At 37.6% G+C, this 27,754-nt stretch overlaps 1 protein-coding gene across 1 annotated transcript; it reads right to left on the bottom strand.

Annotated features, from left to right (window-relative positions):
- Positions 1-249: 249 nt before the first annotated feature.
- LOC141516430 (transmembrane emp24 domain-containing protein 11-like) lies at positions 250-27,404 on the bottom strand. Its single transcript, XM_074227508.1, has 5 exons — positions 27,275-27,404; positions 6,605-6,705; positions 3,538-3,663; positions 1,519-1,665; positions 250-399 (listed from the first exon to the last, which is right to left on the bottom strand). The coding sequence occupies exons 1-5, from the start codon at positions 27,402-27,404 to the stop codon at positions 250-252; spliced, it is 654 nt and encodes a 217-aa protein (XP_074083609.1).
- Between the last annotated feature and the right edge of the window lie 350 nt (positions 27,405-27,754).

The raw sequence follows: 27,754 nt of genomic DNA, 5'->3' as shown, positions 1-27,754 counted from the left end.
TGTACCACAGCATCTCCTCCTTATCCTACTAACAAATAAAAATCTGCAGCTCAGTCGTTGGCTAAACTTCGTTTTTGTAATCATCATTTATTTGCCAGAGGATGTTATGATGATGATCAAACAGATTTAATTTCAACTTTTGATCTCTTTGAAAGAACCCACAAAGTAATACATATTTATGTATTTTGTTTATTAACTTAGACATTATGCAAATCATTGTACAGTTTATTTGCCTCTTTTAACTGCATTTCAAACCAGCTTTTTAGCTATAAAGAAATCTTTAAGAGACTTCATTTGGAAAATTCCAACCAAGATAAGGATTAACATTTGAACAAGGGCCCACCATAAAACATTGCTGTTTGTATCTTCACTGGTCATTCGGAAATTTTCTTCACGTTCCTATGCAGAAGAAAAGAAAGGGTAAATTTAGTTTCATAAAGGTACATAAAAATGCATATTCTTTGGGGGAAAAGCTCTGTATAAATTCAAGGTAGTTTTATTATCAGCAATGATCTGTATGTATGCACAAGAACCCTATCTGATATTACAAGCTGGAGTGTGCTGTTTATCCAAGCATCAAAAAGTGAGGCTCAACATTATAAAATATTAGGGTATATTTCCACATGAAATACCAAGAAAGTAACATATGCTTTCTGCTATTTGTGTTACTAATAATCTACAAATATTACATATACTCATTAATCAACTAGATCCTCTCTCTGAGGTTGGAGACAGGGTCTGTACCCACTGAATTCTACACAGTGGTAGGGCCAACACACATATGGTGGATAATAATTATTATTGTAGTATTACATAATTTAATAATAAACTACTAGTATTTATATAGTATTCTGTTTCACAAATATTAACTTATTTTATTCTCTCAGCAACTCTGGGAGGTAGATGCTATTATTATCCTCATTTTACAGATGAGCAAACTGAAACAGGTAGAAGCCAAGTGATTTGCCCAGGATCATGCAATTAGCAAGTATCTGAGGACAGTTTTGCATTGAGGTCAGGTCTTTTTATTCCAGTTCCTGCTTTCTAACCACTGCACCACCTAGCTGCTTCCATAATAGAGGGAAGTAGAGGATCCTGAGTTTATCTCTCCCTCCCTCCCCTCCTTTTGTCCAGGTACCATGGGCTGAACATTTCAGAGTGGATATGGATGTCAGAGACAGAGGGAAGGAAAACAAGAGCTGTTCCTGAACTATACAGCTTATTCATAGGACTGCCTTCAGGCAAAAAATGCTTGCCCAGTTGATAGTTGGGAGGGACCTCATACCTCATCCAGCCCAATCCCCTCATTTTAAAGATGGGGAAATGGAGAGAACCAAACTAGGAACTAAGCCAAGGGTGCGCAGCTAGTAAGCATAGTAGTTGAGTCTGAACAGAGCCACTCAGTCAAGTAAGGAACTTCTGGTTCATTTTTCTCCTGGTCTCATGCTGCTTCTCCCAAGAAGTTGACGTGGTCTGGTACAGAAAGGAGAATTCCACTGTGCAAGTGGCTTTACCCACCCTTTGATAGTTCTGCTCTTTGATGATTTGCTCAATTTGCTCTGTCAGATGTTCCAGTTTGTAGCTAACTTCATTAACTTTGTCCTTTGCTTGAGCAATTACTGCATCAAGGTCATGTTCTCCAACTCGAATATCCAAGTGGATCCGCTAAATAAACAATAAAAAGAAAGTTTTCCAGATTTTAAAAACCACAGCTGACATTTAATCCTCAAAAACTGGCTCCAGTGGAAATTCTTTCTTCCTTCTCTCTTTTCTATTTCCTTATTTGCCCTCGCCCTTCTAGAAGCTTCCCTCCTCATTCCCAAATATACTATCTTTGCTCACATTTTCCTAGATCATTTGTCTGGATGTCTCTTTTGCTCTCATCACATACAACTTTGTCTAGGTCTTCTTACCCAGCTCTCATTAGAGAGTGAATTCTGAGTAGAGACTGTGTCATCAAATTGAATAAATTCCTCTAGCCATAGACTAGAGCCCATAGAGGATACTTAATCAATAGTGGATGCTGTTCAATGAAAATTTTTCTTCATTGGATCTTAGGAAAATATATATAAAGCTGGAAAGGACTTTGAGTGGTTAGTCAATACAACTTCCTAATGAAACAGATGAGAAAATCAAGGTCTTTTCCATCTTCCATTTAATAAATATTTATTAAGCATCTACTACATGCACTGAGTATCCTATGCCAGACCCTGGAAATACTTTTGAAAATTAACTGATCCTCTGATCTAAGCTATACAGGTAATCCTTTCAATAATGCAGATCACAATCTAGCTATGTCTTCTTATTGTTGGTCAGTAAGCATTCTATTTGTTAGTCACTGTGCTAAATGCTAAGGATACAATGAAAGGTTAAAAAAAAAAGTTCCCTTCTCTCAATAATCTAAAAGGGCAGATTTGCATGGTCATACAAAACAGAGGGAAAGTACTAGCCTTAAGGGGATTAGGAAAGGTTTCTTCTGGAAAACTCATCTATTTTCCCTGTAAGTCCTCCATAAGAGATTGTATCTCCCTGAGGTCCATTCTCCCTTAGTCCACTGATCATTCCATGAAGGATTTTTTTCATGCTCTCACTTCATGTCCATTTTATTTATTCTTCAGATTTCTTGCCTCTAAATAGATATCCTTCTCTTTTTCCAGTTGTCTTTATCTGTTGCCTTTCCCTATTAAAATGTAAGTTTCCTGAGGGATGAAACACCTTATTTGCTTATTCCTTATTCTTTAATCTAATTCACTTCCAAGTCTTTTTTTGAGAATGTAGGACAAAAACAATAGCAATCCTCAGTGCTTACACAATGTTTACTGCATGGGCTCTCTCTCTCTCTCTCTCTCTCTCTCTCTCTCTCTCCTCTCTCTCTCTCTCTCTCTCTGTCCCCCCCCCCCCGTTCCTTTAGGCTTCTTGATAAGACTGTAGGTATCAATAGCAACGGTGGACTGTCCATCTAGTATCCCTCATTCTCACTACATGACTATTCTCTCCTAAGTGGTAAGAAATCCTCTTTTTTTTTCCTCACTTCCACACCATGCACAAGTTCCTCATTAAGCATCAAATGATCATCCTCTAACCAGAAAAAGTACCTTTATTCTAGCCAGTATGAGAATGACTCTGGCCCTAATGGCTATCATGTCGTGGTTTCCTCAAACATGTAATTAAATCTGTTATCCATCAAGTCAAATACTCTCAGATACCTAGCGGAAACAAAGAAAGAGCCACCATCTCTTCTATAAGAGTGTGAGTTTACTTAAATACCATTATAAATTTACCATTCGTTATTCCTTTTTTTTTTTGTCTTCAGGCCTGAGTAATCATAGTTCTTTCAGCCATCCTTTAGAGTTATTTTCCAACTCTTTAATCAATTTTGTGGCTCTCCTTTGAATTCTTTCCAAGCTCCCCAGCTTCCTTTTTAGTCACTAAATCCAGACCTGGATGCAATACTGGAAGAAATGTCTAACCAGCGTCATGCCTGAATGGTGGTGTCAGGGGTTTCATTAACAAAGACATTAAAGGAATACAACTTACCAGCTTACTACCACCAAAGGAGATGAGCTTTGTAGAGTTGGACTCTAAGCAAATGATGTGCTCTCCAGGCGAGCGTGATGTAAATGTGAATACCCCCTGTGATCCATACAGTCTTGACAATAATACCTACAATGGAAAAGTTGAATGGTTTATGAACCCTTTTATAGAAGTGATCTTTTCCGGGATTGTCACTTACTGACTATAGGCCATTGTAACCTATAAATCATACAACTAAAAGGAGATTTCTTTGAAAGAACACACACAAGCACACACACACATACACACATTCACACATACTTTATCATAACATACTAGATAAAAAGCCAACCTTAAAATCAGAAAAACCTAAATTCAAGTACTGACTTGGATATAGACAGCTAGAAGACCATGGATACTCCAGAAAATCTCTCAGAAAGTTCTTAAAGACTGCAAGTTACAGATTGGCTGTCAAGCTGCAACAGTGTAGGAAGTTTCCATACCAGGGATTTCCCATTTGTTCAGTCATTTGAAGTCCTGTCCAACTCATTGTGACCCTATTTGGGGTTTTCTTGGCAAAAATACTGGAATAGTTTGCTATTTCCTTCTTCGGTTCATTTTACAGATGAAAAAACTGAGGCAAACAAGATTAAGTGACTCGCTCAGGGTCCCATCTGAGGTCAAAACTGAACTCAGGTCTTCCTGACTCCTGGTCTGGCACTGTAACCTCTATGCTACTATCCAGTAGTTTCATGTAATGTCAAATAAAAACAAATTAAAATATATATTTATTATAAAATACTATATATAAGTATACACAAAGATAAATACACATTTATTTGTTTATATATATAATTATATGTTATATACATATATTATACATTATATATATATATATATATATGTGCATTCACACACACACACGCACACACACACACACATTAGGCAGTAGAATTATTTCCTTTTCCCACACAGTGGCCATAGTGACACTGGGAGAGTATTTAATTTCCTTCCCCAGCAGCCTCCCTAAAAATAATTTGAATAGCACCTCCATTCATGGAAATTTGAGAACTAATCATTGGGGAGAAACTGGGGTGTTTTGTTGAGTTTCTAAACAATACAAGGGAGTGTCTGTTTAGGTAGTAGCCATACTGCCCAAGTTCCTAGGAAGAAGGCTTTGTGGTCACCATATCTCAAATTGGCATCAATGTTAGACTTGCTCAGAGATCAAAGGGCAAGGATGTCTCTTTCTCCTGGACAAACTTCTATGGGGACAGCAGGAAATATGTCCAGGAAAGGTTTTTTTAGCAGAAATCTCCTTTATCAGTCTATATTTGAGTGATGTACGGGGGAAAGATGGCTCCTGTGGTCATGGAAAGTCTGAGATATTTCTTTGAGCCATACCCAGATGGAATAAAGAAAGAGAAATTTTGTTCTCTGGAAATGGAATAGCAAAAATCGGGAAATCTATTTATTAAAATAAGAAGTGTAGAAGAAGTGATGATAGGAGAATGGTTCCATTGCTACCTCTTGGGAGCTGTGGAAGATTATAGGAAGACACAAGGGCTGGAGAACTTAGGGAGACAATTCCTGCCAGAAACCCTAATGTGGTGAGTAACCCTAAATGACTGGGGTTGTCCATATAGGTCTCTGGAGAAGGTGGATGTCTATCCTTCATAGGTGTCATTATTTTCTCATGAAATATGTTGTACTTTCCATTTGTTTTATTTGGCACAAAACAAAACCTTTTCTTCCTTGAATTTTGTGAACTGAGATCTTGTAAGAGGTTTTAAGGAAGAGTTTGGGGAAAAGCAATGAAGCAAATTACTAAGAAGTTACCTTGTATACACCCACAGTTTTTCATGTCCTGTGAGATTGATTGACAGACAACAGTCAAATAAAGATGTTTTATTCATTTTTAACCTCAATACTTAGAGACAATCACTTTTGTTGATTTTTTTCACACAATTAAATGATAAGCAGCACTTAGGTTTGATGCAAGTCAGATTTAAGACATAAAAAATCTCTGTTTGGTCTCTATTTGGACCAATCATCCTTTTCTACTTTTCACTCTCTGAAATTTGACATAAGATATCCTAGAGAATTTTGGCAATACGTTCCTGATCTTTAGAAAAACATTTCAATTCAAAAACTGGTTAGTTAAAATCAAACATTCTGTTCTCTGTTACCACATACAACAACATAATCTGTTGTTTGTTGTATGTATTTAAGAAGCCTGAGAGGCCAAGAAGACTTTGAGACTTTTTTTTAAAGGACCCTAAAGAGAGAAGTAAGGAAGTTGACTCCTCTGACTGACCCTAATATATGAGACCATCCAACCTCACTCTACAAAACTTGTTGTCTAGGCCCTTTGAACTAGATTTAACAGAGAGTCCCTGAGTTGTACATTTGTACAGCAGTGATTCTATATCCAACTACAAACTAGTGAATTTATATGTGTACCCATATATAAACTTATATTATATATACTATATCATATATTATTTATTATATATTATATAATATATTATGTAATATATTATATACATACATATAAAACAAAATTTGTACTTTAATGTTTACTATATAATTCTAAAATATAGAATATATCTTTAAACTTTCATTTTAATATTTAAAATTCAAATACATATTTAAATATATATATATACTATATAATATATTTAAATATAGCATTTTAATGTTTGCCAAGTACTTTAAAAATATTATCTTAGCTGATCCTCATCACAACCCCATGAGGTAATATCATTATTCCTATTTTCCAGATGACCCAGAAATGACTTTCTATGAGTTACTCAGAGAGTGTCAGTTTTCCTGACTCCATATCCAGTACTCTATCTATAATACCACTTAGATGACCAGTAGTTTTTGTTGAATAAATCTGGTTATGTGAGTCTTTAAGCATCATAGGGAAGATGGACAATGGCTACATAAGGGTAGAAGGCATATAATCCAAACCAGAGTTATGAATAAACAGTAAATACCTAATAATTGTTGAATGCATGCATAGATAATATTTAAGATCTTAGCTTAAGAAAAAAAATTGAATGTTAAAATGCAGAAAATCGTTTACCTCATCATCATAAGTTGTAACAGTCACATACATCCCTAAACCAGGAGCAGAGTCAAGGAAATCTTGACGATTTATGTCCCATTGCTCTACCTTGTAAGTCCCTATTTAGAAACACAAAAGATGATTATTTTAAAGTAGATGCAAGAAATGGCAAGAAGCTATTACAGTCATAGTAAATGAATCCATCATTTCCATTTCATTCAAATCACAAAATACAGTAGCAATTTTTACATATTTCTTGGTGTTCCAGGTTATATAACAGTCTAATGAAAAAAAGTCCCTGGAAATCAGAAGACCAGAGTTCTGGCTCCAGCCCTGGGTTCTCCTTCCTCTGAATTCTCATGCTCAGTAGCTCTCTTACACACAAATCCCTTTGTACTTGTTATTTTTATATACATCAGATTCATTCAGTTAGAAGAAGGCACCCATTCCACCAGTTTTCCTTAGCACATGGTCTGAATCTGCCCTCAACCCTTCTCATAGTATCCTTATATGTACAGACACATATGTATATAGAGAGACATACAAATATGTATGTTATATATTCTATCAGAGGAGATAGCATGTATATGTAAAATATATAACTATGAAATATGTAGAAAATAAATGAAGAAATTTTTGGTGAGGACACTTTAACAGCTGGGGAAAATATTTCCCTGTCATAAAACAGTCTGGAAAAATTTTGCAGAATTTGAATTGGAAAAGATCTCTGAGCATCTTTATATCATATTTCCTTCCCCCATTAGACTGTAAGATCCTTGATGGAAGGGACTACCATATTTTCACCTTTTCCCCATCAAAAGCACACAGAATCCTGCATAAAATTATTTGTTCATTATATTGGTATTATTAAATGTCCCAACACCCCTCCTCACCTCTTAGCTAGAGGCAGCAGAGTAGTAGAAAGAGCCCTAGACTAGAGGAAAGAGGGTTTGTGTTCCAATATTCAGTTTTGACTCCTGCCTCTGCCACTTAATAATGGTGAGTGTAGAAGTCATTTTACCTCTCTCTAGACCTTAGTTTAGTCATCTGTAAAATAGGGATTTAACTCTGTAACTTAATACAATGTGTGGTTCTCTAAAGGGCATGCTTATTCAATTTAGTTGAATATATATGTGTGTGTGTGTGTGTGTGTGTGTGTGTGTGTATTGAATTCAATTTATTTAATCCAAATTACATATCATTGTTTTCCAGAATCTTCCCTCTCTAGACAGATAGTAGATATTCAATAAATATTTATTGAGCCTCAGACTTAAAGCTGAAAAGGACCTCAAAAATCACTTAGGTCAGTGGTATTAAACTCAAATAGAAATGACGGTCATTAATCCATATGCCAATATCCCCATGGGCTACATATTAACTTAGTTTTATAATGTAATATTATCTGTTTTATCATATTTTTATTTAAATACTTCCCAATTACATTTTAATCTGGTTCTGTCACACTTGGGGAAAATGTAGGTTGTAGGCTGGATATGACATCTCAGATCTAAGTTATTCAACCTCTGTGTGAACAATGATCCCTTCTGTGTGGTCATCCAGCCTCTATCCAGTTCAGACCTCTGATGGTGGAAACTCCCAAAGTCACTGAAGTCAGCCTTTCTAATTTCCACCCATTGTGCGCAATTATGGCCCTGTGGAACTTGTCAGGACTGAAGATACTGAGTCACAGATAGCTGTGATATCTCTTCCATTCCAGATTAACATCTCTGTTTCCTTCAATCAATCAATCTGATGTTGTAGTTAATCCCATTGCTGTCCTCATCACCTCTGGACATGTTCTAGATTGTCAATGGTCCTCCCACAATGCAGTACCCAGACCTGAACCCAGAGAGTCTCTTACTGGGATAGAAGACAGCAAGATTAACTATCACTTACCTCTGTCTAGACCTAGGCCTCTCAATAGACCTTCAGGGCATATTGGCATTTTTTTAAAAGCTTCCATATCACCTCCAATTAATATTGGAATTGTAGCCATAAGTCTCAGATCATTTGGAGGTCAAGGTATTGAACTTCTTCAAAATTAACCTGATTATACTCTCATCTAGCCCACACCTTCCTGCAAAGAAGCCAAGACATAAAGTGTTTTCCAGAATGGGAGGTGTTGATATTGATATCCCCAATTTTCTGCATGCTCATTTGTGATGGTTTGAAGGCCAAAGAAAGGGTGCCATCTGAAATTATTTTTGCTTCAAGTAAACACACTTTAAGATTCTGTTGAATCTATGTCTCCTCCCATCAAAATCCTTTCTCAGTATTCTACTTCCCTTAGCACTTCTAGCTTGTGGCATCATGATGTTGGCACTGTTTTTTAAAATCACTCTCTCTAATGAGGATGACTTGAAGGATCTGGAAACAGTAAGATTTGTAGGTGGTATCATCATAGGAAAGAGGAATTAGATTTATTTTGCTTGGCCCCAGAGATCAAAACCAGGAGCTGTGAGCGGACAATGTAGGGAAACATGTTACAAATCAAGGTAATGAAGGACTGGAATAGTCAGAGTGATCCACAGTGAAATAATTTGCTTTAAAAGGGGTGAGTGTCCTGTTAACTGCAGATCTTCAAATGAGGGCTGGATGACCATTGGCTGGTTGTAATACTATCATATTTGATTCATATACCATCATTTTTTTAACCACTCTTTAATTGGGTACCCAATTTGTTTTCAGTTCTTTGTTACCAAAAAGAAGGCTGAAAAATTTACATAATAGAGGGTATTCCTACTCAGGTATTAGGCAGACCAGAATCACTTCAGAGGTCTTTTCCAACTCTGTAAAATTTTCCCAGGTTGTTTTACGTCAGGGAAATATTTTCCTCATCTGTTAGTGCCAAGAAGTCCATCATTTATTTTCTAAATATTTCACATACATATATTTTTACATATATATTCTATCTTCTCTGATGGAATATATATATGTAAAGTACACACATATGCATATATATACGAGCTGTCTTAAAATAATCTGTTTTCCAGATATGGAAACAGATTCATCTGAAGTGGCTTATTACAATTACAGAGCTAAGTAAATGAACTCAGATTCAGATGTACTGGTTGCAAATTCTGGGTTCTTTCCACTCACCAGGCAACCAAATTAGCAGGGAATTGAGATAATCTGGGAATACTTTTAAATGACAAGAGTCATGGTACTCAAGAAAAAATGTTACATTATGGTCTCTAATGCATAACTTTGTAATATTGGATAAAACATCAAGTCAGATTAAATCTCAAATGGGCAACGGTCCATGTAAGAGCACCTCAGGGAAGCCGGGCTGACAACTGCTCTGGGCTAATTCACTGTCAAGGAATTTTCTTGTGAAGGAGGATTTGGAAGAGTTTTTCTGAAATATATTCAAGGAAAGGATGGTTGTAGGGGGAAAGTGGGTCTCTTCACTTCTTGATCAATTTGAGAGACAATGTTCATTCAATTTAAAAATTTTATTTAAATATGGTTTTCTAGACACTGTGCTAAGAGCTACAGGAGCAAATCAATTAATCAACAATGGTTTGTTGAGTTTACTTTGTATCAGGCATTGTGCTAGAGTTGAAGATACAAGATAAAGCAAAAACAGTCCCCTGCCCTCAATCATTTTAGATAATGGTGGAAGCCACATGTACAGAAATAGTTATAGCCAAGGTAGGTAAAGAAACCAGACACTGTGCTAAGTGTTGTATAAATTATCATTTGCTTTTCACTTGAGAAGTGGGTGCTATTATTAGTCTTATTTTATAGTTGAGGAGATGAGGCAAATGGAGTGTGAGCTATTTAACATCTAAGGCTTGATTTTCTCCAGTCTCCAGACTCCAGATCCAGTACTCTATGAGAAGGTAAGGAGTTAGTAATCAGGGGAAGGGGGAAGATTGATAATAACCATCTGAAGAGGAATCTTAAAGGAAACAAGAGATTTCAAGGGCCAATGGAGAAGGGGAAGAACATTCTAGGTTTGAGAGATAGTTCATGTATAGACACAAAAATGGAAGAACTGTAAGTTGGTTGTGTGTGGCTGGGAGTAAAGTCTAAGAAAACAGAAAAGATAAGAAGGAGCCAGGTGGTAAAGAACTTTAAATGCCCAACAATGGACTATATACTAGATTTTAGCAGTAATAGGGAGGTACTGGAGTTTACAGAGTGAGGGGGTGACATAGTTCATCCTAAACTTTAGAAAAATCACTTTGGAAATTGCATACAAGAAAAATATAGCCAAGACTAAATAATCTACTAAAGTGCAGCTAGGTGGTAGGGTGAATACAGTATCAGACCTAGAGGCACAAAGCCTTAAAGTCAAATCCAGCTTCACTTACTAAATGTGTGACCCTGGAAAAGACACTTAACCATGTGTATCACAGTTTTTCCATCTATAAAATGAGCTAGAGAAGGAAATGGCAAATCACTCCAGTAATCTTTGCCAAGAAAACCTTAAATGGTATCATGAAGAGTCAGACACAACTGAACAACAATTACTATCTAGTTTTCTTTAAGACCAAGACCAAGTACCACCTTCTTACCAGTGCTGGGGCTTCCCTCTTCCCTCCCAAATTATCTTCTATTTTGTATATGTGAGGAAAATAGGGGTGTTTGGGTTCCACAAGAATGTGAAGGGAGAATTGTTAGTTTACAAAGAATAGGGTCTGCCTGCATTGTTGCCTATGAGCAGGTATGTGAGTTAGGACAAAAGATTTAGCCTCAAACTGATCAAAACTGAGATTAGGTCAAGTCTGCCCCACCTGGTTCTGAATTAACCTAGGATCTGCTTCCTTCTCCATTGCACAAGCTTAAGGAGGTAATTGTTCTTGTTCATTAGTATAATGAGCAGGGCTGGGGGGGAGGGGAAATATGTGGGGAATGAATGAATATATCAATTAAATTTGTGACCCCAGCCAATGATTGGCATGAAGGGGCAGGAACAAATCCTTTCAAAGTACATATAATACGTAGCAGCTCTGTATTTAGGGGCCCCTCTCCCCTCAAGAGTGTTGTGCCATTTATTAAGATGTCTTAATAAAAACATCATTTTAATCACTCTGGACTAAATAGTCACAAGTCCTTTATAACACTGCATACTATTTGCTGTTTCTTAAATACAAACACCTTGAGGGCAAGTTTTGCATTATTTGTCTTTTCCTGCCATATTTGGCACATTGTAGTTTTTGATTAACTGAATAATAAGAAAATGTATGTCATAGTGGAAAAAATAGTCCAGGATACCCTGGTTCAAGTACTGTCTATGATACATACTGACAGTCTGCCCTGATCAACTCTTAAGATTCTATTGTCTATTTGCATTGGTGTAAAAAATCTCCACACCTGGAATTCCATAAACTGATGAAATCACAGAGAGCCTGGGGGTTGGGGAGAAGCAGCAGCTCATCTTTATACTTTCTGATTTTATATAATATTTTTACCTCTCATCTCCTCCTTTCCTTCAGCTCCCTCCTATCTCCTCAGAAACTTTCTTTGCCAGATTCTTTTTCATTATCATCTCTATTTCTATTGTTTCCTACCTGACTAACTAAAAACATGTTCAATTCCTGCCCCCCCTTTTAAAAGACAAACAATCCAACCTTTCCTTTGACTCTGCCTTCCTCTCCTTATACCCTTTCTGTTTCACTGCTCAGTTCCAAGGAAGAGCTGTCTATATATAAATTCTTGTATTTAATTTCTCACTTCCTACTCATTCTTAAATCTTTGCACTCTGATCTTAACTCTCCATTCCCCTCAAACTGCCCTTTAAGGCCATAGACAACTTGAATTTCTGAATCCAGTTGTCTCATCCTCCTTGAGCTTTCTGCCAGTGTCAATATTACTAACCACTCCCTTCTGAATTCTCTCTCCTCTCTTGACTTCTATAGTATGCTTTTTCTCCTGAGTCTCCTATAGGATTACTTTTTGGGGATCCCTTTTACTAGATTAAAGATTTACATAAAAGGAAGAAGAGTGAAACAAGTGAAAGAACAATATAAATATAACCATATGTAAATGTACAATCATAGAAATGAAAAGATGACTAAAAGAAATCTGAATTTTGAGCAAATGAAAAAGCCAGTAATACTCCTAGAGAACGGATAATAACAATACCTTCATCCTTTGGACAGAAAGGTGGGGGACTATGGGACAGAATATTGTATACATGGTCAAACATAATCACTGTATCAATTGTTTTTATTAAACTGCTTTTCTCTGATTCAAAAGAGGTTTCAATTCAGTGATGGGGTTGAAGAATAGGGGGAATAATATATCCAGAGATGACAATGCTGTAAAAAGAAAAAAATCACTATTAAAACTTTTTTAAAGGCCATAAAGTATTATTTACTACCCCAAAAACATCTAAGGAAAGCTTGTGACAAACACATAAAGCTAGGCTATTGCTGCAGGAGGAGATGCCAGGAGACCCATAAAGGGTGGGATGTCACATTTTACAGTTTCTCATGTCTTTGTGACTCCCCTTCTTTATGGTTCATTGGAGCATCAATAATGCAGTAAATTAAAAAATGGAGACAATCAGAAATTCACAAGACATAAACCCAAATAAATATCTTCCACATTAGCCTCAAAGCTAACAAATATGGATTTTTAAGGGAATTATTTGTAGAGAGAACAGTTCTGAACCAAAGGCCTTTCCCTAAGAAACCCATGTAATTTCAGGTTCAGGAACCAATAGACTCACTCCCAGAACCAAGATGAAAACTGTGAGGCAAGTCATTTTGGCCTATACTAAACCCTGCAGGATGGTTCTTTTGAACATAAAGGTAATGGTAATAATAATAATAATAATAATAATAATAATAATAATAATAATAATAATAATAATAATGAAATGTTTAATAGCAACAAAGAGCTTTACACATAGCAGCCTTAAGAAATCTAGAAAGGTGATAAAAATATTATGATCCCATGTCACTTCATATATGAGCTTTTTCCTGCTTTTCTCTCACACAAGTGTCTCTCCCCAAATTATTTTATATTTGTATTTATTTAATATAAATGTGTATGTGTGTACACATAAATTGCTATAAAAATATGAAGGGGGGGGAGTTTTCTCCAATCCAATTAGTTAAATCCATCCTTAGACACTACTGTGTTACCCTGGGCAAATCACTTAACTTCGGTCTTCCTCTGTCTGGGTATTATAATAACACCTTCCTCCCTGGGTTGTTATGAGGATAAAGCAAAGTAAAATTTGGGAAATGATTTGTTAACCATAAAGTGTAAATATTAGCTATTATTACTATTGCAGTGTCTTGCACACATTAAACATTTTTTCCATAATAGGCATGTTGTAAAAGTTAACAAAACTGCCTGAAAAAAAAAGAAACCTCAAGAAAAATAATGTAAAAAATATTCTGCTTCAATCTGTATTCAAACCTCATCAGTTCTTTCTCTGGAGATGGATGACGTTCTTTATCACAAGTCCTTCAGACTTATCTTGGGTCATAGCACTGCTGAGAAAAACCAAGTCATTCACAGCTGATCATCTTATAATATTGCTGTTCATTTCCATTGCATCTGCTCGTGTAAGTCTTTCAGGTTTTATGGAGAGCATCCTGCTCACCATTTCTTATTGTATTCCATCATGATCACATATCACAATTTGTTCAATCATTTCTCAACTGATGGACATCCCCTAAATCTCCAATTCCTTGAGATCAGAAAAGAGCTGCTATAAATATCCTTCTAAATAGAGGTCCTTTTCCTTCCTTTTTTATCTCTTCTGAAATACAGACCTTGTAGTGGCTTTTCCAGGTTAAAGGGTAGGAATAGTTTTATAGCCCTGTGATTATACTTCCAAATTGCTCTACAGAATAGTTGACTCATTTCACAACTCTTCCAATTGTGCATTAATGTCTCATTTTCCCTACATCCCCTCCAACATTTGTCATTTTCCCTTTCTGTCCTATAAGCTAATCCAATAGGTACAAGGTAGTACTTCAGAATTGTTCTAATTTGCATTTCTCCAATCAATAGTGAGTTAGGACTTTTTTTTAATATTGCCATAGATAGTTTTGATAACCTCATCTGGAAACTGTTCACATCTTTTGATCATTTATCAATTGGGAAATGATTTTTTTCATAAATTTGACTCAATTTTCTATGTTTGAGAAATGAGATATTTATTGGAGAACATTATTTAAATGTATTTTTTTTTCTCCACAGTAAGTATTGTTCACTGTATTTCTCTCCCTCCTGTTTCCCCAGTCCCATTTAATCTGTTATTTGTCTCCTTTGGCTTCTGATTACTCTCTCCCTCAATCTACCCTTATTTCTACACTCCTTCCCCTTTCTCTCATCCCCTTCCCTTTCTATTTTCCTCTAGGAGTGAGCCAATTTTGAGGAGAGTAAGGCATTCCCCCTCTAGACCACCTCTTCCAGTCCATTAAAAAGTTTTTGTCTGAAATAACCACTCTATCTCTCCCTTTTCCTTTCTCCTAGTAGGTTCTTCTCTTGCCCCTTAACCCCATTTTAAAAATATATTATTCCTTCATATTCAACTCCTATCTGTATCACATTATATCTGTATCTGTATATAGAATACAGATACAGATATAATGTGATACAGATAGGAGTTGAATATGAATTGAAGAGTTAGGGGTGTGTGTGTGTATATATACACACACACACCCCTAACTGTTCTAATAAATGAGAAAGTTCACATGAATTATCCGTATCATCTCATGTAGGAATATAAGTAGTTCAACATCATTAAGTCCCATATGATTTGCCTTTCCTGTTTACCTTTATATGCTTCTCCTGAATCTCATATTTGAAGATAATTTCAACTTTTCTATTCAGCTCTGGTCTTTTCATCAGGAAAGTTTGAAAGACACCCCCCCCCCCCCCCGCCATTTCACTGAATGTTGATCATTTCACTTGAAAGAATATACTCAACTTTGTTGGCTGATTCTTGGTTGTAATCCAAGTTCTTTTGCCTTCCAGAATATCATGTTCCAAGCGTAGGGCTGTTAAATCTTGTGGTTAACCTAACTGGCTCCATGATAATTGAATTGTTTCTTTCTGATTGCTTGCAATAGCTTCTTCTTGACCTGGGAGTTCTGAAATTTGACTATAATATTCCTGGCAGTTTTCATTTGGGGATCTATTTTAAGAGGTGATCAGCGGATTCTTTCAATTTCTGTTTTATCCTCTGGTTCTAGACTATCAGGGCAATTTTCCTTGATAATGTCTAAACTCTTCTTATTTTTATTATGGCTTCAGTTCAATACTTTTTAAATTATCTCTTCTGCATCTATTTTCCAGGTCAGTTATTTTTTTCAATGAGGTATATTTCATATGGTCTTTTAGTTTTTCATTTTTTTGTTTTATTGTTTCTTGATTTCTCAAAAAGTCATCATTTTCCCTTTGCTCTATTCCAAATTTTAAGGAATTATTTTCTTCAGTGATCTTTTGGGATGTCCTTTTCTTTTTGGCTAATTCTTCTCCCCATTAGTTTTTTTGAGACCTTTTTTTCCCATTTGTCCCAGTCTGCTTTTTAAGATGTGATTTTTCTTCAATATTTTTTGTATCTCCTTCACCAAGTTGTAGACTCAATTTTCATGATTTTCCTGTATCACTCTCATTTCTCTTCCCAATTTTTCCTCTGCCTCCCTTACTTGATTTTCAAAATCCTTTTTGAGCTCTTCCATGACCTGAAACTAATTCATATTTTTCTTGGAGGCTTTGAATGTAGGAGCTTTGATTTTGTTATTTTCTTCTGAGTGTGTGTGTGTTTTGATCTTCCTCATCACTATAGTAATTTTCTATGATCAGATTTTTTTCCTTCTGTTGTTTGCTCATTTCCCCAGCCTATAACTTGATTTTAATTCTTTGTTAAGGTGAAGTTCTGCTTCCAGGGTGGAAGATGGACTGTCCCAAGTTTTGGGGGCTTTTTATAGCTCTTTTCAGAGATATTTCTAAAGACCTGCAATTTTCAGTTCTTCCAAGGTGGCATGATTTAAGGGGAGGTTTTTTTTACTACTCTCCCAGCCTGTGCTCTGATATATGGGGTGACCTTTCTGTCCCGAAACTCTGAGGAAGGTCCCGGCTCCCCTGGGGCAGCAAGCTCTGTTGTGTCACTGTTCTTTCTCTTCCTGCAGTAGGGTCCCAGACTGTGACTGAGATCTGAATATAGACAAAGCAGCAAAGTCCTACCTCAGTGAAAGCAAAGAGACTCCTGTATTCTCCTGCTGGTCCCCGTGGGTCAGGATTGTGACTGAGATCTGAATATAGACAAAGCAGCAAAGTCCTACCTCAGTGAAAGCAAAGAGACTCCTGTATTCTCCTGCTGGTCCCCTTGCCTTCTGTGGGTCAGGAGGCCTCTGGCCTTAGCTGCCACTGCTACTACTTCATTGGCTTCCAAGGACTGCTCCTGATCTGCTGGGGCTGGGCTGGCTCTGTGCTACTGAGTCCTGTGCTGGACTGTGCCCCTTTTTCAACTGGTGTAATAGATAGACCATTCCTGCTAATCTTCCAAGTTGTCTTGGACTGGAAAATTGTTTCACTCAATCTTTTTGTGGGTTCTGCCACTAGAATTTGTTAAAGTCATTATTTAAAGGTATTTGGAGTGTTTTGGGGGAAAGTTCAGGTGAGTTCCTGCCTTTACTCCACCATCTTGGCTCTGCCCCACATTAAACATTCAATAAATCTTTGCTGAATGGGTGTAAATGATTGATGGGCAGCTGCACTGTCAACTGTCTTCTACAGAAATCAGTTCTGAAGAGGGACCTCTCCAAGAAACACAACTGGCAATCATTCATTCATTCATTCATCAGATCATCCTTTGGATAAAGAGGAATTCCAGTCTAAAAAAATTATCTATTAAAATGAAAATACCTGTGGAAATAGAAATATTAATAGCATTCCAAGGTCTAATAGCTGATATCACCCACAACGTAAGAGTGGTTTTCAAAGAATATATTGGATTAAGTGAGCAGTAACATAGGGAACTTACACTTAAACACATGGGTACCTCTACCTTTCACCCAGTACACTGTGATTCATCAAGGCACTGAACACTATGTCATGAACAAATTAAGTTTGAGAATCAATATATTATAACATATGGGGAAGAAGGGAACACTAGGAGGAAGCAAAGGGGCCCAACAAAGGAGAAAAGCAATGCCCTCCAGACAGATCTTGACTTCAGTGTGGTTGGGGATTGGACAGCTCCTTACCCGATGAAAAGAGAGGCAGTCTTGGCTTCCCAAGGGTCTTTTTTTTTTTTTGGCAGAAGCACAGGGAGCCTGGCTCTCATCTACCCCTACTAAACCATAGACTAATCAGCACTCTCCAGGGGCAAGTGACCCACCCACCACTTCCTGAAGCTATGACTTCTTAGGAGGAGTAGAAAGGAGTACAACTTCCCCACCTCCAACCCCAAGCAGCTTCTCGGTGATCCAGAGTTGGAATGTTAGCAACTGCTCCCAATTATTTTATGTCTTCCTGGAAAATCTGATTAGCTATTTTTTTTTCTGAGGTCTGGGATCCAGTTGACTTAATCTGTAAAATAGGGATAATGTTACTTGTATAATGGGGGTTTGATCCTTGTCTACCCCAAGTAAGATGGCATCACTCACATGAATTCACTGAGAGATCTGTTTCTGGGAGATAGCAAAACTAGCACATGTCTGGGCATTCTGCTTTGACCTGTTGTCTCTCTCAGATGCAAATGTTTTAAAGATAGACAGTTTGGGCTATGCAACCAATGGAAGAAGACTGTTCCCACTTACACAGTAGCTCAACACAAAATATACAGGCATATAACAGTTCTCCTTTCTCCCAGAAGTAGTTCTCCCATGATCTTCTATGTATGTGGGTGACTCCTTCTTACGTAGTCTAGACATGAGTCAAACCTGCAAGTCACTTGTAAGAGTTACATTTGCTGTTGTAAGAAAAGAACTCTGAAAACTTATGAATGCTAATAAAATTGACAAGTATTGTTATTATTATAATCATTATTATTATTATTTAGTATAGAATGTCATAACCAGACTGATCCTTAGAACACATATTGTAAGAGTTGAAATGGATCTTACATTTTACACATGGGGAAACTAAGGCATAGTGCCTGTCCTATAGTTGGTGTTTAATGAATGCTTGTTCCCTTCCTTCCTCATATAGAAAGGGATCTTTCCCAAGATAACAATATGAGTCAGTGGCAGAGTATGGACCTGAACTTGAGTCTTGAACCAGTACACCACACTGCCCTGTATTACAATTCTACAATTTTCTGAAGGTAGATATCTCTTCTCCTATTCCAGTCTGTGAGGAAAAAGCTTGAGTGAAGATAAAATACAAGAGAAGGTCCAAGGGGCAGGGAGGGCATTTCTACTGCCTTCGATATGATATGGGGAATGACAACCTTGACTTTTATATCCCTACCTTTCCAGCCTGCAATACTGACAGCTGCCACCAGGTGGTGGTATGTAAACATATCCAATCTCTCTTCAGACACAACTTGAGTTATGAAGTTACAAAAATAGTTCTTTTTTAAAATTGTTTTTATAAATCCAAATATTCAAAGAAGAGCCCAGAATAGCAAAATCAACCCAAAATAAAAGAGAAGAAAAATATCAATTCCTATTTCTACAGTACTTTTCCATTTGACCTCAACTGTTACTCTCTATGACAGGTAGCACAAATAAATAATAACCCCATTTTACAGATGAAGAAACTGAGGCACGGAGAGATTAATATATTTCTAAGAATTCACACAGATAATCACTTACAGATTCAGAACTTCAATTTTTTTGCTCCCAGTTCATTTAAACACACACACACACACACACACACACACACACACACACACACACACACAAACACACACGAAGCCATCCTTTTATCTTTTCCACCCTAGGTGATATTTCCATACAGGTACCTCCTCCCTTTTCCGTTCATTCCTTTCTCCCCTATCAGTTGCTTTTATGTATTGTCTTCCTTCCTTAGAATGTAAACTTTTTGAGGGCAGGGATTTCGTTTCTTTTTACTTATTTTGTATCATTAATACTCAGCACAGTACTTGATACATGGTCTGTACTTAATAAATAAATCTTGTTGACTAGCCTTGACATATTACTATGCCATATTAATTCAGGACAGCTGGGTGATTCAGTGCAGTGGATAGCGTGCCACCCCTGGAGTCAGGAAGACTCATCTTCCTGAGTTCAAATCCAATCTCAGACACTTTCTAGTTATGTGACCCTGAGCAAATCACTTAACCTCCTTTACCTCAGTTTCCTCACCTGTAAAATGAGCTGAAGAAGGAAATGGGAAAACATTTCAGGATCTTTGCCAAGAAAACCTCAAATGGGGTCTTGAAGAGTCGGAAACAACTGAAAAATGACTGAACTACAACAACAAACACTACTTCCAAAGAGTCATGCAGAAACATCCATAACATAATTAATTTCATCAAACAATAATAATAATAATAGCTAGTGTTTATATACTGCTTTAAGGTTTGCACAGTGTAAATCTCAATAATCCTGTGGGGGGGTGATATTATTACCCCCATTTTACAGAAGAAGAAATTGGGGTAGAGAGAGGTTAAACTATATTTAAAGAACAGAGGGGGCATAGCATAACTCTTAGCCACTGAAGTAGTTGGTCAAATACAAGAGGGCAATATGGTGGTGGTCAGTATTCTTTACTCTAACCTGCCTACATTCCCCTTAGAATATAAACACCTTGAGAGCAGGACAGTCTCAATTTGATATTTATATCTTCAGCTCCTAGAATAGTGTTTGGTACGTAGGAAACTTCCTTTAAAATGTTTTTATGGTCTGACTGATCATCTTCCAGAACATTCTCCCTGCTTCATGATCTATGAACTAATTTGACTAGGAATTAGTTATGTTTCTAATGGGGGACAGGTCACAGATAGGAAAAATACTACCTCAAGTTAGTCCTGTGTAGGAAATCTGGTTTAACGTATATATATTTATATACACACAAACTATCCTTTAAAGTTGTTATTATCCTAATGACAATAGATGTCTGCAATTCATGAAACACCATTTTCCCCCAAAGAATCACCATTGCAAGTGATCTAGAAGCAATGGAAAGATATATGGAGGGGTAGGGTGTGTAATTAGCCCTTGGCCTACCACCAGCAACTACTTGGGAAGGGGTATTAAAGACCAGGAAGAGATTTAAGGATCATCTAGTCTAATCCCCACATTTTTACAGATGAGGAAACAGGCAGAGAGGTTAGACAACTCAACTGAAGTCATGTAGCAAGTAAGCTGGCCTTAAAGTCTGAGAAAAAAGGGTGAGCTAGTCATGTCATGTCATGAGAGGCTGAGGAGACATCGTAAAACTTTAGGCTTTGTTCAGGTGGGAGGTAGTGTTGCACTATGGATTGGAGCAAAAGGACCTGAATTCAAATCCTTCCTCAAAGACACACAACCTGTGTGAGCTTTTTTCCCAGACTTCAGTTTCTTCTAGAAAAAAAGGTGGGTTGAATTAGCTGACCTCTTGGATTCTTCCAGCTCTAAGACTATGCTTCTCTGCTAGCTCTGATATCTGATGTTACTCTATATTCTGCCTTCAATAAACTGCTATTGAAATCATGTTATTTGTCCCAGAATCAGACCTAGTAAACGGTGGCAATGAGCCTGGAACCCAGGACTTCTGAATCCAGTTCCAGCCTTATCCCACATTGCTTTTTTCTTTTGGGAGAAAAGAAATTCTGGTCACATGGAGAATTACCTTGGAGATTAGCTACCTGGGACATACATACATTATGAAGCCATTAAAATATCCTGCACTCTCTCTCAAGCCCTTATTTCCTTGCAAACCGTGACTCATTTGAGACACTGTGGCAGAGCAAGGCTGAGATTGATCGAGTAAAGAGTCGCCAGTCATCTGAGTGATTACTTTTGGATCAAAGAAAAACATCAAAAACCTTCCTGTTCTCTGAAGCTTCAAAGTCTTTCATCACAAAGTCATCTAGCTGAAAGGAGACTGAGACTGACTGGGAGAAGAGGAAAGCTAGAAGTTGGGGGGCAGGGGTGGGAAGAAGGTCAGTAATGCTTCTGGGGTCAAGGTTTTTTCAGGTGACTGGAGACAGGAAACCAGACCGCAGAAAGTCAGGACCAAGAATTATTTCTCCATAAGAAGAAAAAGTAAATGAGCCCCCCTCTGGTAATCAACCATTATTAAGAATCTACTATGTTTAGACATTGGGGATTAAAAGGGGATTAAATTTTTGTGTTCTTTAAAATTATATATGATATACATGTGCATATGTCTGTGTATAAATATAAATATATTTACTAAGTATCCACAAATATGTATATTTGAATATATTTTGTAAGCATATATAAAACTCTCTTTTTCTTCCAAACCTGAACCGACCTCTTTTCTGAGGCTCATTCCTTGTGGAGAAGGGACATCCTGGAAGAAACTGCTGGGAGAAGAGGAGAGGGAGTTTCAGAGAAAGGTAAGAACCAACTTTTGAATGGGATCTGGGAGTGCTCCCTAGAGCTGCGGGCATATAAGGAAGGCGGACCCGCCACATATCCCTTGACTTCTGGTTCTGGAGTGTTTTGGCCTTCATCCTGTGTTCTGAAAGGTTCATTGGCTCTTGTATATCATTCATTTAATCCATAATAGTAACATCTCTTATTTATATTTACTGATTAGTTTGATAGAAAAGTTTACTCTCAGTATGACTATTTCTGTAACCAATATTTAGTGGGAGAGGAGCTCAGCTGGTGAGAGTGTGTTAAATGTTAAATTCCTTTTTAGAATGACCTGGCAAAATACTCTAAACTACCAATACCCCTTAACTATCAATATTTGCAGTGTGCTAGATAGATATAATTCTAGCTGGAGATCCCTCTTGGAGATAGGAGAATGATGGATTAATCACCAACCACACCTGTTCTTCTGAACTGAAAATAATTTCAAAGAATTGATTCAGCAGTCAGGAAACATTGATTAAGCATCAAATGAGTTTGACTTCAATCTTTGACTTTATGGAGCTTACACTGCAATATTACACTCCAGTAGCAAGACTTCAACATGGGTCATTATATTATATAGTAGTACATGAAAAGTACATCAAAGAGCTAAAGTACATTAAAGGGCAACTAGAAGGCACAGGCGATTAGAGCACCAGCCCTGGAGTCAGGAGGACCTGAGTTCAAAACCAACCTCAAACACTTAATAGTTACATAGCTGTGTGACCTTGGGCAAGCCACTTAACCCCACTGTCTTGCAAAAAAACAAAAAGAGAGAGCTAAACAAAATGAAATTCTCATGAAAGGATGTCTCTTTGCAAAGGGGCAAAGTCAAGAAAACAGCAGAGGTAATGGATCTGGGTAGGTTATATCATCTCAGTACCTTGTTTCCTAGTTCATTTGCATAAGACCATCAAGAGAAACTTAGAATTAAAAAATTGGGGGAGTCCTAAACTTGTCCCCAGATTTGTTTTTGATAACCATAGCTTACAAAGGTGAAGATTTAGGAAAATACTGGAAGGTTACCGTAAGTGAGGTCTTTAACTGAGAGGGATCCAACTTTAAGTTAAAGAAAAGTATTTAATAGAGAGGTTATATTTCTCTACATGGTCTTTATCTGGTTAAGAGATTTTTAAAAAAAGATCTTAGAGTCTGGAAGGAAAAATCAAATAAGAAAGATTTCTGGCAGTTGTAGATAAAGAGTTCTTGTCTTTTGAAAGAATGGAGCACTATTCTAGTTGAGGGCTTCAACTAAACCTTTTCAGAGAATATTGTAGAGCCCAGAAGATAAGGTTTGTCCTTCATTCTTGAATAAGACTACAACATCAGGGGGGTGATGCCATGACAAGCAAGTGAATTGGATTTGAGTTGGGGGGAGCTGTGCTAAGTCACCAGCCTCACTTTCTACTCCAGAGCCGACTGGGTCTGGTGGCCAGATATGAATCAGTACAACTGGAGATGGTCCTGGATGTGAGGCGGTCAGGGTTAAGTGACTTGCCCAAGGTCACACAGCTGGGACATGTCAGAGACTGGATTTGAGCTCCTGTCCTCCTGATTCTAAAACCAGGTCTCTATACACAGCACCATCTAACTGCCCTAGGGCAGAGAAGAGCCCAACCATACAAAGGTGTGGCCTAGATGTTGCTCTAAGAGAAGGTTGCATTTTTCATAACATTGTGCACAAGGCAGAAGACAAACCTGCTCTCTAGGATTTCACAGTTTAATAGTAGAGAAAGCATGCAAACAACAGTGATGTACAAATAAGATCTATATGGGATAAATTGGTTTCACTCTGTGCTTTCTGCACATTAGCATTAAGAGGGAAACAGGAAAATAGGAGAAGATAACCTGGAATTATGGAAAGAATGTTTTGTAACCATGGATCTTATGATACCTTGCTAGGGAGGGTTAAATGAATCTCTGAGTGTTTATTAAAAAGCACACCAGTGGGGACTGTAGGAGTCTAGCCACTCACAAGAGTTAACCCTAGAACTCAAATTAGCAGCAATCTCTCTGGGCAACCCCAACCCTCAAGTCTAAGTTCAAATTAGGGAAAGGGAGGAAACTCAGAGGGGAATGAGTCCAGAGGTAGAAGAGTGAAGACTGTAACCAAAACAGGTCTGGATGTGATGGTGCTTAAATTAAAAAAACAAACTGGAAAAGCAATGTGGTGTCAGATGAGGGAAGGGGGCTTAAAGGTCAGACTGATGATGACATTGAGACGCCTCTAAAGATTTTGGCCAGGAAAAATATCTGTTTAGATGTCCAAGGGTATGTTGCAATTTAATTAAAGGAGAGGAGAAGAAAGCAAATAAAAATCAGGAGGATTTGGGGTGTCTATAGACTCTCCACAGAGCGGAGTAATGAACAAATGAATAATACATAAATTATAAATAATTTGGATATAATAAAATACAATATGAATAATTATATAATATATAACATGATATATTATATAATATATAAATTATAAATAAAGTTATAAAGGGAAGGAAGTGTGAAATTGAGCTTAATATGGTCCTTGGCACATAATAGACATTTATTATAATAAACATTTTGTTTATTGATTCATTGATATTGTACTGGACCTCAAATGCAAAGTGTAAGAGTTTGAAGTTGATGGATTTAAAAAAGGAACCCCTGGCATAAGTCACTGGGAAAATTCTCAGCTGCCTAGAGCTGGAGGAGGGAGAGGTGCTGGAGGAGTTGGGGCAGTAAGAGTAATTAAATTCAGAATTCAAGGTCACTTATCATGAGCTCCCTTCCTGAGGTTTGGGCTACAGGGTGGTTAGGAGTTGGTTTCAAAAATTAGTTTGTTGATAAAAAGGAGACATAAGATTCTTATTACAAGGTCTTCTAAGCCATCCTTCTTTCTCTCCTTTCTTCATCATTCCCTGCATTTCTACCTCTTCCTCCATCTCAGAAGTCCTAACAGCTCTCTGGTTATCTAAAGAATGACTGCTGCTGCTAAAACACTCCAACATAACTGGAGACATAAATTGAGAAGAGAATATGACGATATTCAAACGGAGATTGAGGAGAGAATAGAAAAACGTTATCAACATTTTTGAAAATACCACTAGACCAACAGCATGTTTTATTTCATTGTATTAAAAAGCTGCAGATTCGATATAAATTCTGACTGGAATGTAAAACATTGTATTGAATTTTCCATAAAACTCTACTTGGAGTGTGATTCTTTCCTTGAAGGAACACTTTAGCTCAGCTGGGTGGGATTGGGTCAGGCAAAGGCAGAGAGGTAACCAGAAATTCTGGCACCTGGGCAAGGTCTCCAAGGACTGAGGATGGACTAAGAGCCTGGCTGCTATTCTGAGGTTTCTATACAGGGGAACAGGAAGGGATTGATTAGGAAGAGGTCATTTGGCATCAGGAAGACCCACTGACCTCGACCTTCATTTCAGGTGGTTAGGAAAGGGGGCTTTCTTGTAAGTCATTTGTGATCAGATGTAGTCCCACAGGAAAGAGGGCCAATCTGGTCTCCGGAGAAGTCAGCCTGCCTCAGCACAACCAATGAATTCCCCATCCTTCTATGCTCCTTGACAGAAAGAGAGGAAACTGCTGGGCAAGTGGCAGGGGTGTAGGGAGGGAAAGCAGTGTTGATCAGCTCTCCCAGTGTTGTAATATTGCAAGATAAATTCTGAGTTCATAGTACACGGTTGGTAGAGGATCAGCAGGGGAAGAAATCTAACTCCTTTAAATGTTGACACCTCTTAGCAAAACCCCTGCTGTCTCACCCTGGTTATTGAACTACTCTAGAGTCTGGACTTTGATAGTTCTGTGTGCATAAATTATTTTTCTTCCACACCCCTTCTAACTGTGAATTTCTTGAAGGCAGGGACTCAAGCTTATTCATCTCTCTGCCACTCCAAGCCCTGAGCCTTACACAAAATTAGTGTGCAATAAATATTTCTTGAATAAATGATAACTATCAAAAAGAACTGGGGATCTTAAGTGAATTGCAAATCAAACAAACTAGGAAAATCTTGGCCACATTTAGAGAGGCACAGTATTTAAGACAAGGAGGACTTAGAGGCAGCTAGATGGTGCAGTGGATAGAGCACTGACCCTGGAGTTGGGGGAATCTGAATTCAAATTTGGACTCAGAAACTTAATAATTGCCTAGCTGTGTGACCTTGGGCAAGTCACTTAATCCCATTGCCTTAAATTAATAAAATTTCAAAAAACAAGGAGGAGTTATAGGGTCACTCACTTTTGTTCCATTCAGACCACCTTGGGAGTATTATTTTCAGCTTTGGAAGTCACATTTTAGGAGCATAAATAAATTTTAATATGGGGAAAAATAAGGTAATCAGAATGGTGGGACCATGCCATGTGAGTATCAATATAATGAACTGGGGATGTTTAATCTAGAGAAGAGAAGGGTTAGGGGAACTGATCACTGTATTCAAGAGAAGGATGGTCACCTTGGAGATGGATTCTGCTTGACTCCAGAGAAGGAGGTCATTTGGCATCAGGAAGACCCACTGACCTTGACCCAGAGCAAGAGTAGAACCAACAGAAGCAGGATTTCAGTCTGAGATAAAGAAAAACCTCTAAGTACTTTAGAGCTATACAAAAGTAAGTCCTTTTAAGTGAGGAGTTCTCCATCCTTAGAGATGTTTGAAGGGAGACTGGGTGACCAGTTATCAGGGATGCTGGAAAGAGACAGACGGACAGACCCAGAGAAAGAGACAGAGTCAGAGAGACACAGAAACACAGAGAGACAGAGATTGAGAGACAGAGAGAAACAGAAACAGAGAGACAGAGAGAGACAGAGAGACAGAGAGACAGAGACTGAGTGATGAAGACTGAGAGAGACAGAGAAAGTTAGAGTTCTCAGGTTGAGTTTGTACTCAATGATCTCAGATGCTCTGCTTAGAGAGATTATGAAAATCTATCTTTATTATACTGACTCATTTACATTATAATTAATGGTCTAAATCATTCTTTCTTCTCCTCTCTGAGAAGGCCAAGTAGGTTATCCCTACTGAGTAGATTCAAAGTTAACCATAAACCACTTGTGGGACCTTGGGAAAATCACTAAATCTCTCTGAACTTCAGTTTATTTATCTATAAAATGAGGAAGTTGGATTGGTGGACCTATACAGTGGTTGCTCAATACTCTAAATCCCATCATTTCTGATCCATAAAACCAGATATGACAATATACAATGACAGGAGGAATTTAACTTACCTGTGATCCAAGTGTCACTAGGAATGTCCTCTATTATGCATTTTTCCTCTCTTTCTGCTACATGGAAATAGAAAGCAGATGACACCGACAAACAGAAGCTAAACAGTGAAAGAAAAAGGTGAATTTCCATTCCTTCAGTCTTTGTTCGGTGCTCCCTCCACAATGGAGAAATCACCACTAGGTCTGGCCTTGTACAAGATAAAATACCCATTAGGTCTTGGCATTGCCATGGATAAATCCAAGAAATTGATTTCTGTGAGAAAGAACATGTGGTAGTGGCACCAGACAGGTAATTCCAGTTACACCCACCAAATGTGATAAGAGGGCCTCTGGACCTTTCCAAGCATACAGTCACTGAGCATGATATCCAAGTGAAAAGTGCATTGGCCTTGAAGTCAAAAGGAATCTGTGGATTATTGTGTGACCTTGGCCAAATCAGTTTCCCCCTCTAAACCTCAATTTCTTCATCGATGAAATGAG

This window comes from Macrotis lagotis, chromosome 3 (genome assembly GCF_037893015.1).
Source record: "Macrotis lagotis isolate mMagLag1 chromosome 3, bilby.v1.9.chrom.fasta, whole genome shotgun sequence".
NCBI classification, from domain to species: domain Eukaryota; kingdom Metazoa; phylum Chordata; class Mammalia; order Peramelemorphia; family Peramelidae; genus Macrotis; species Macrotis lagotis.
This window is presented reverse-complemented; position numbering and strand designations above follow the sequence as displayed.

Excerpts from the sequence above, each read along its gene's own strand:
- LOC141516430 (XM_074227508.1), bottom strand. The coding sequence starts at position 27,404 with ATGGAAATTCACCTTTTTCTTTCACTGTTTAGCTTCTGTTTGTCGGTG. Across the intron at positions 1,666-3,537 it reads CCTTTGGTGGTAGTAAGCTG|CGGATCCACTTGGATATTCG; the intron begins GTAAGTTGTATT and ends TTGTTTATTTAG. Across the intron at positions 400-1,518 it reads AAGAGCAGAACTATCAAAGG|GAACGTGAAGAAAATTTCCG; the intron begins GTGGGTAAAGCC and ends TCTTCTGCATAG.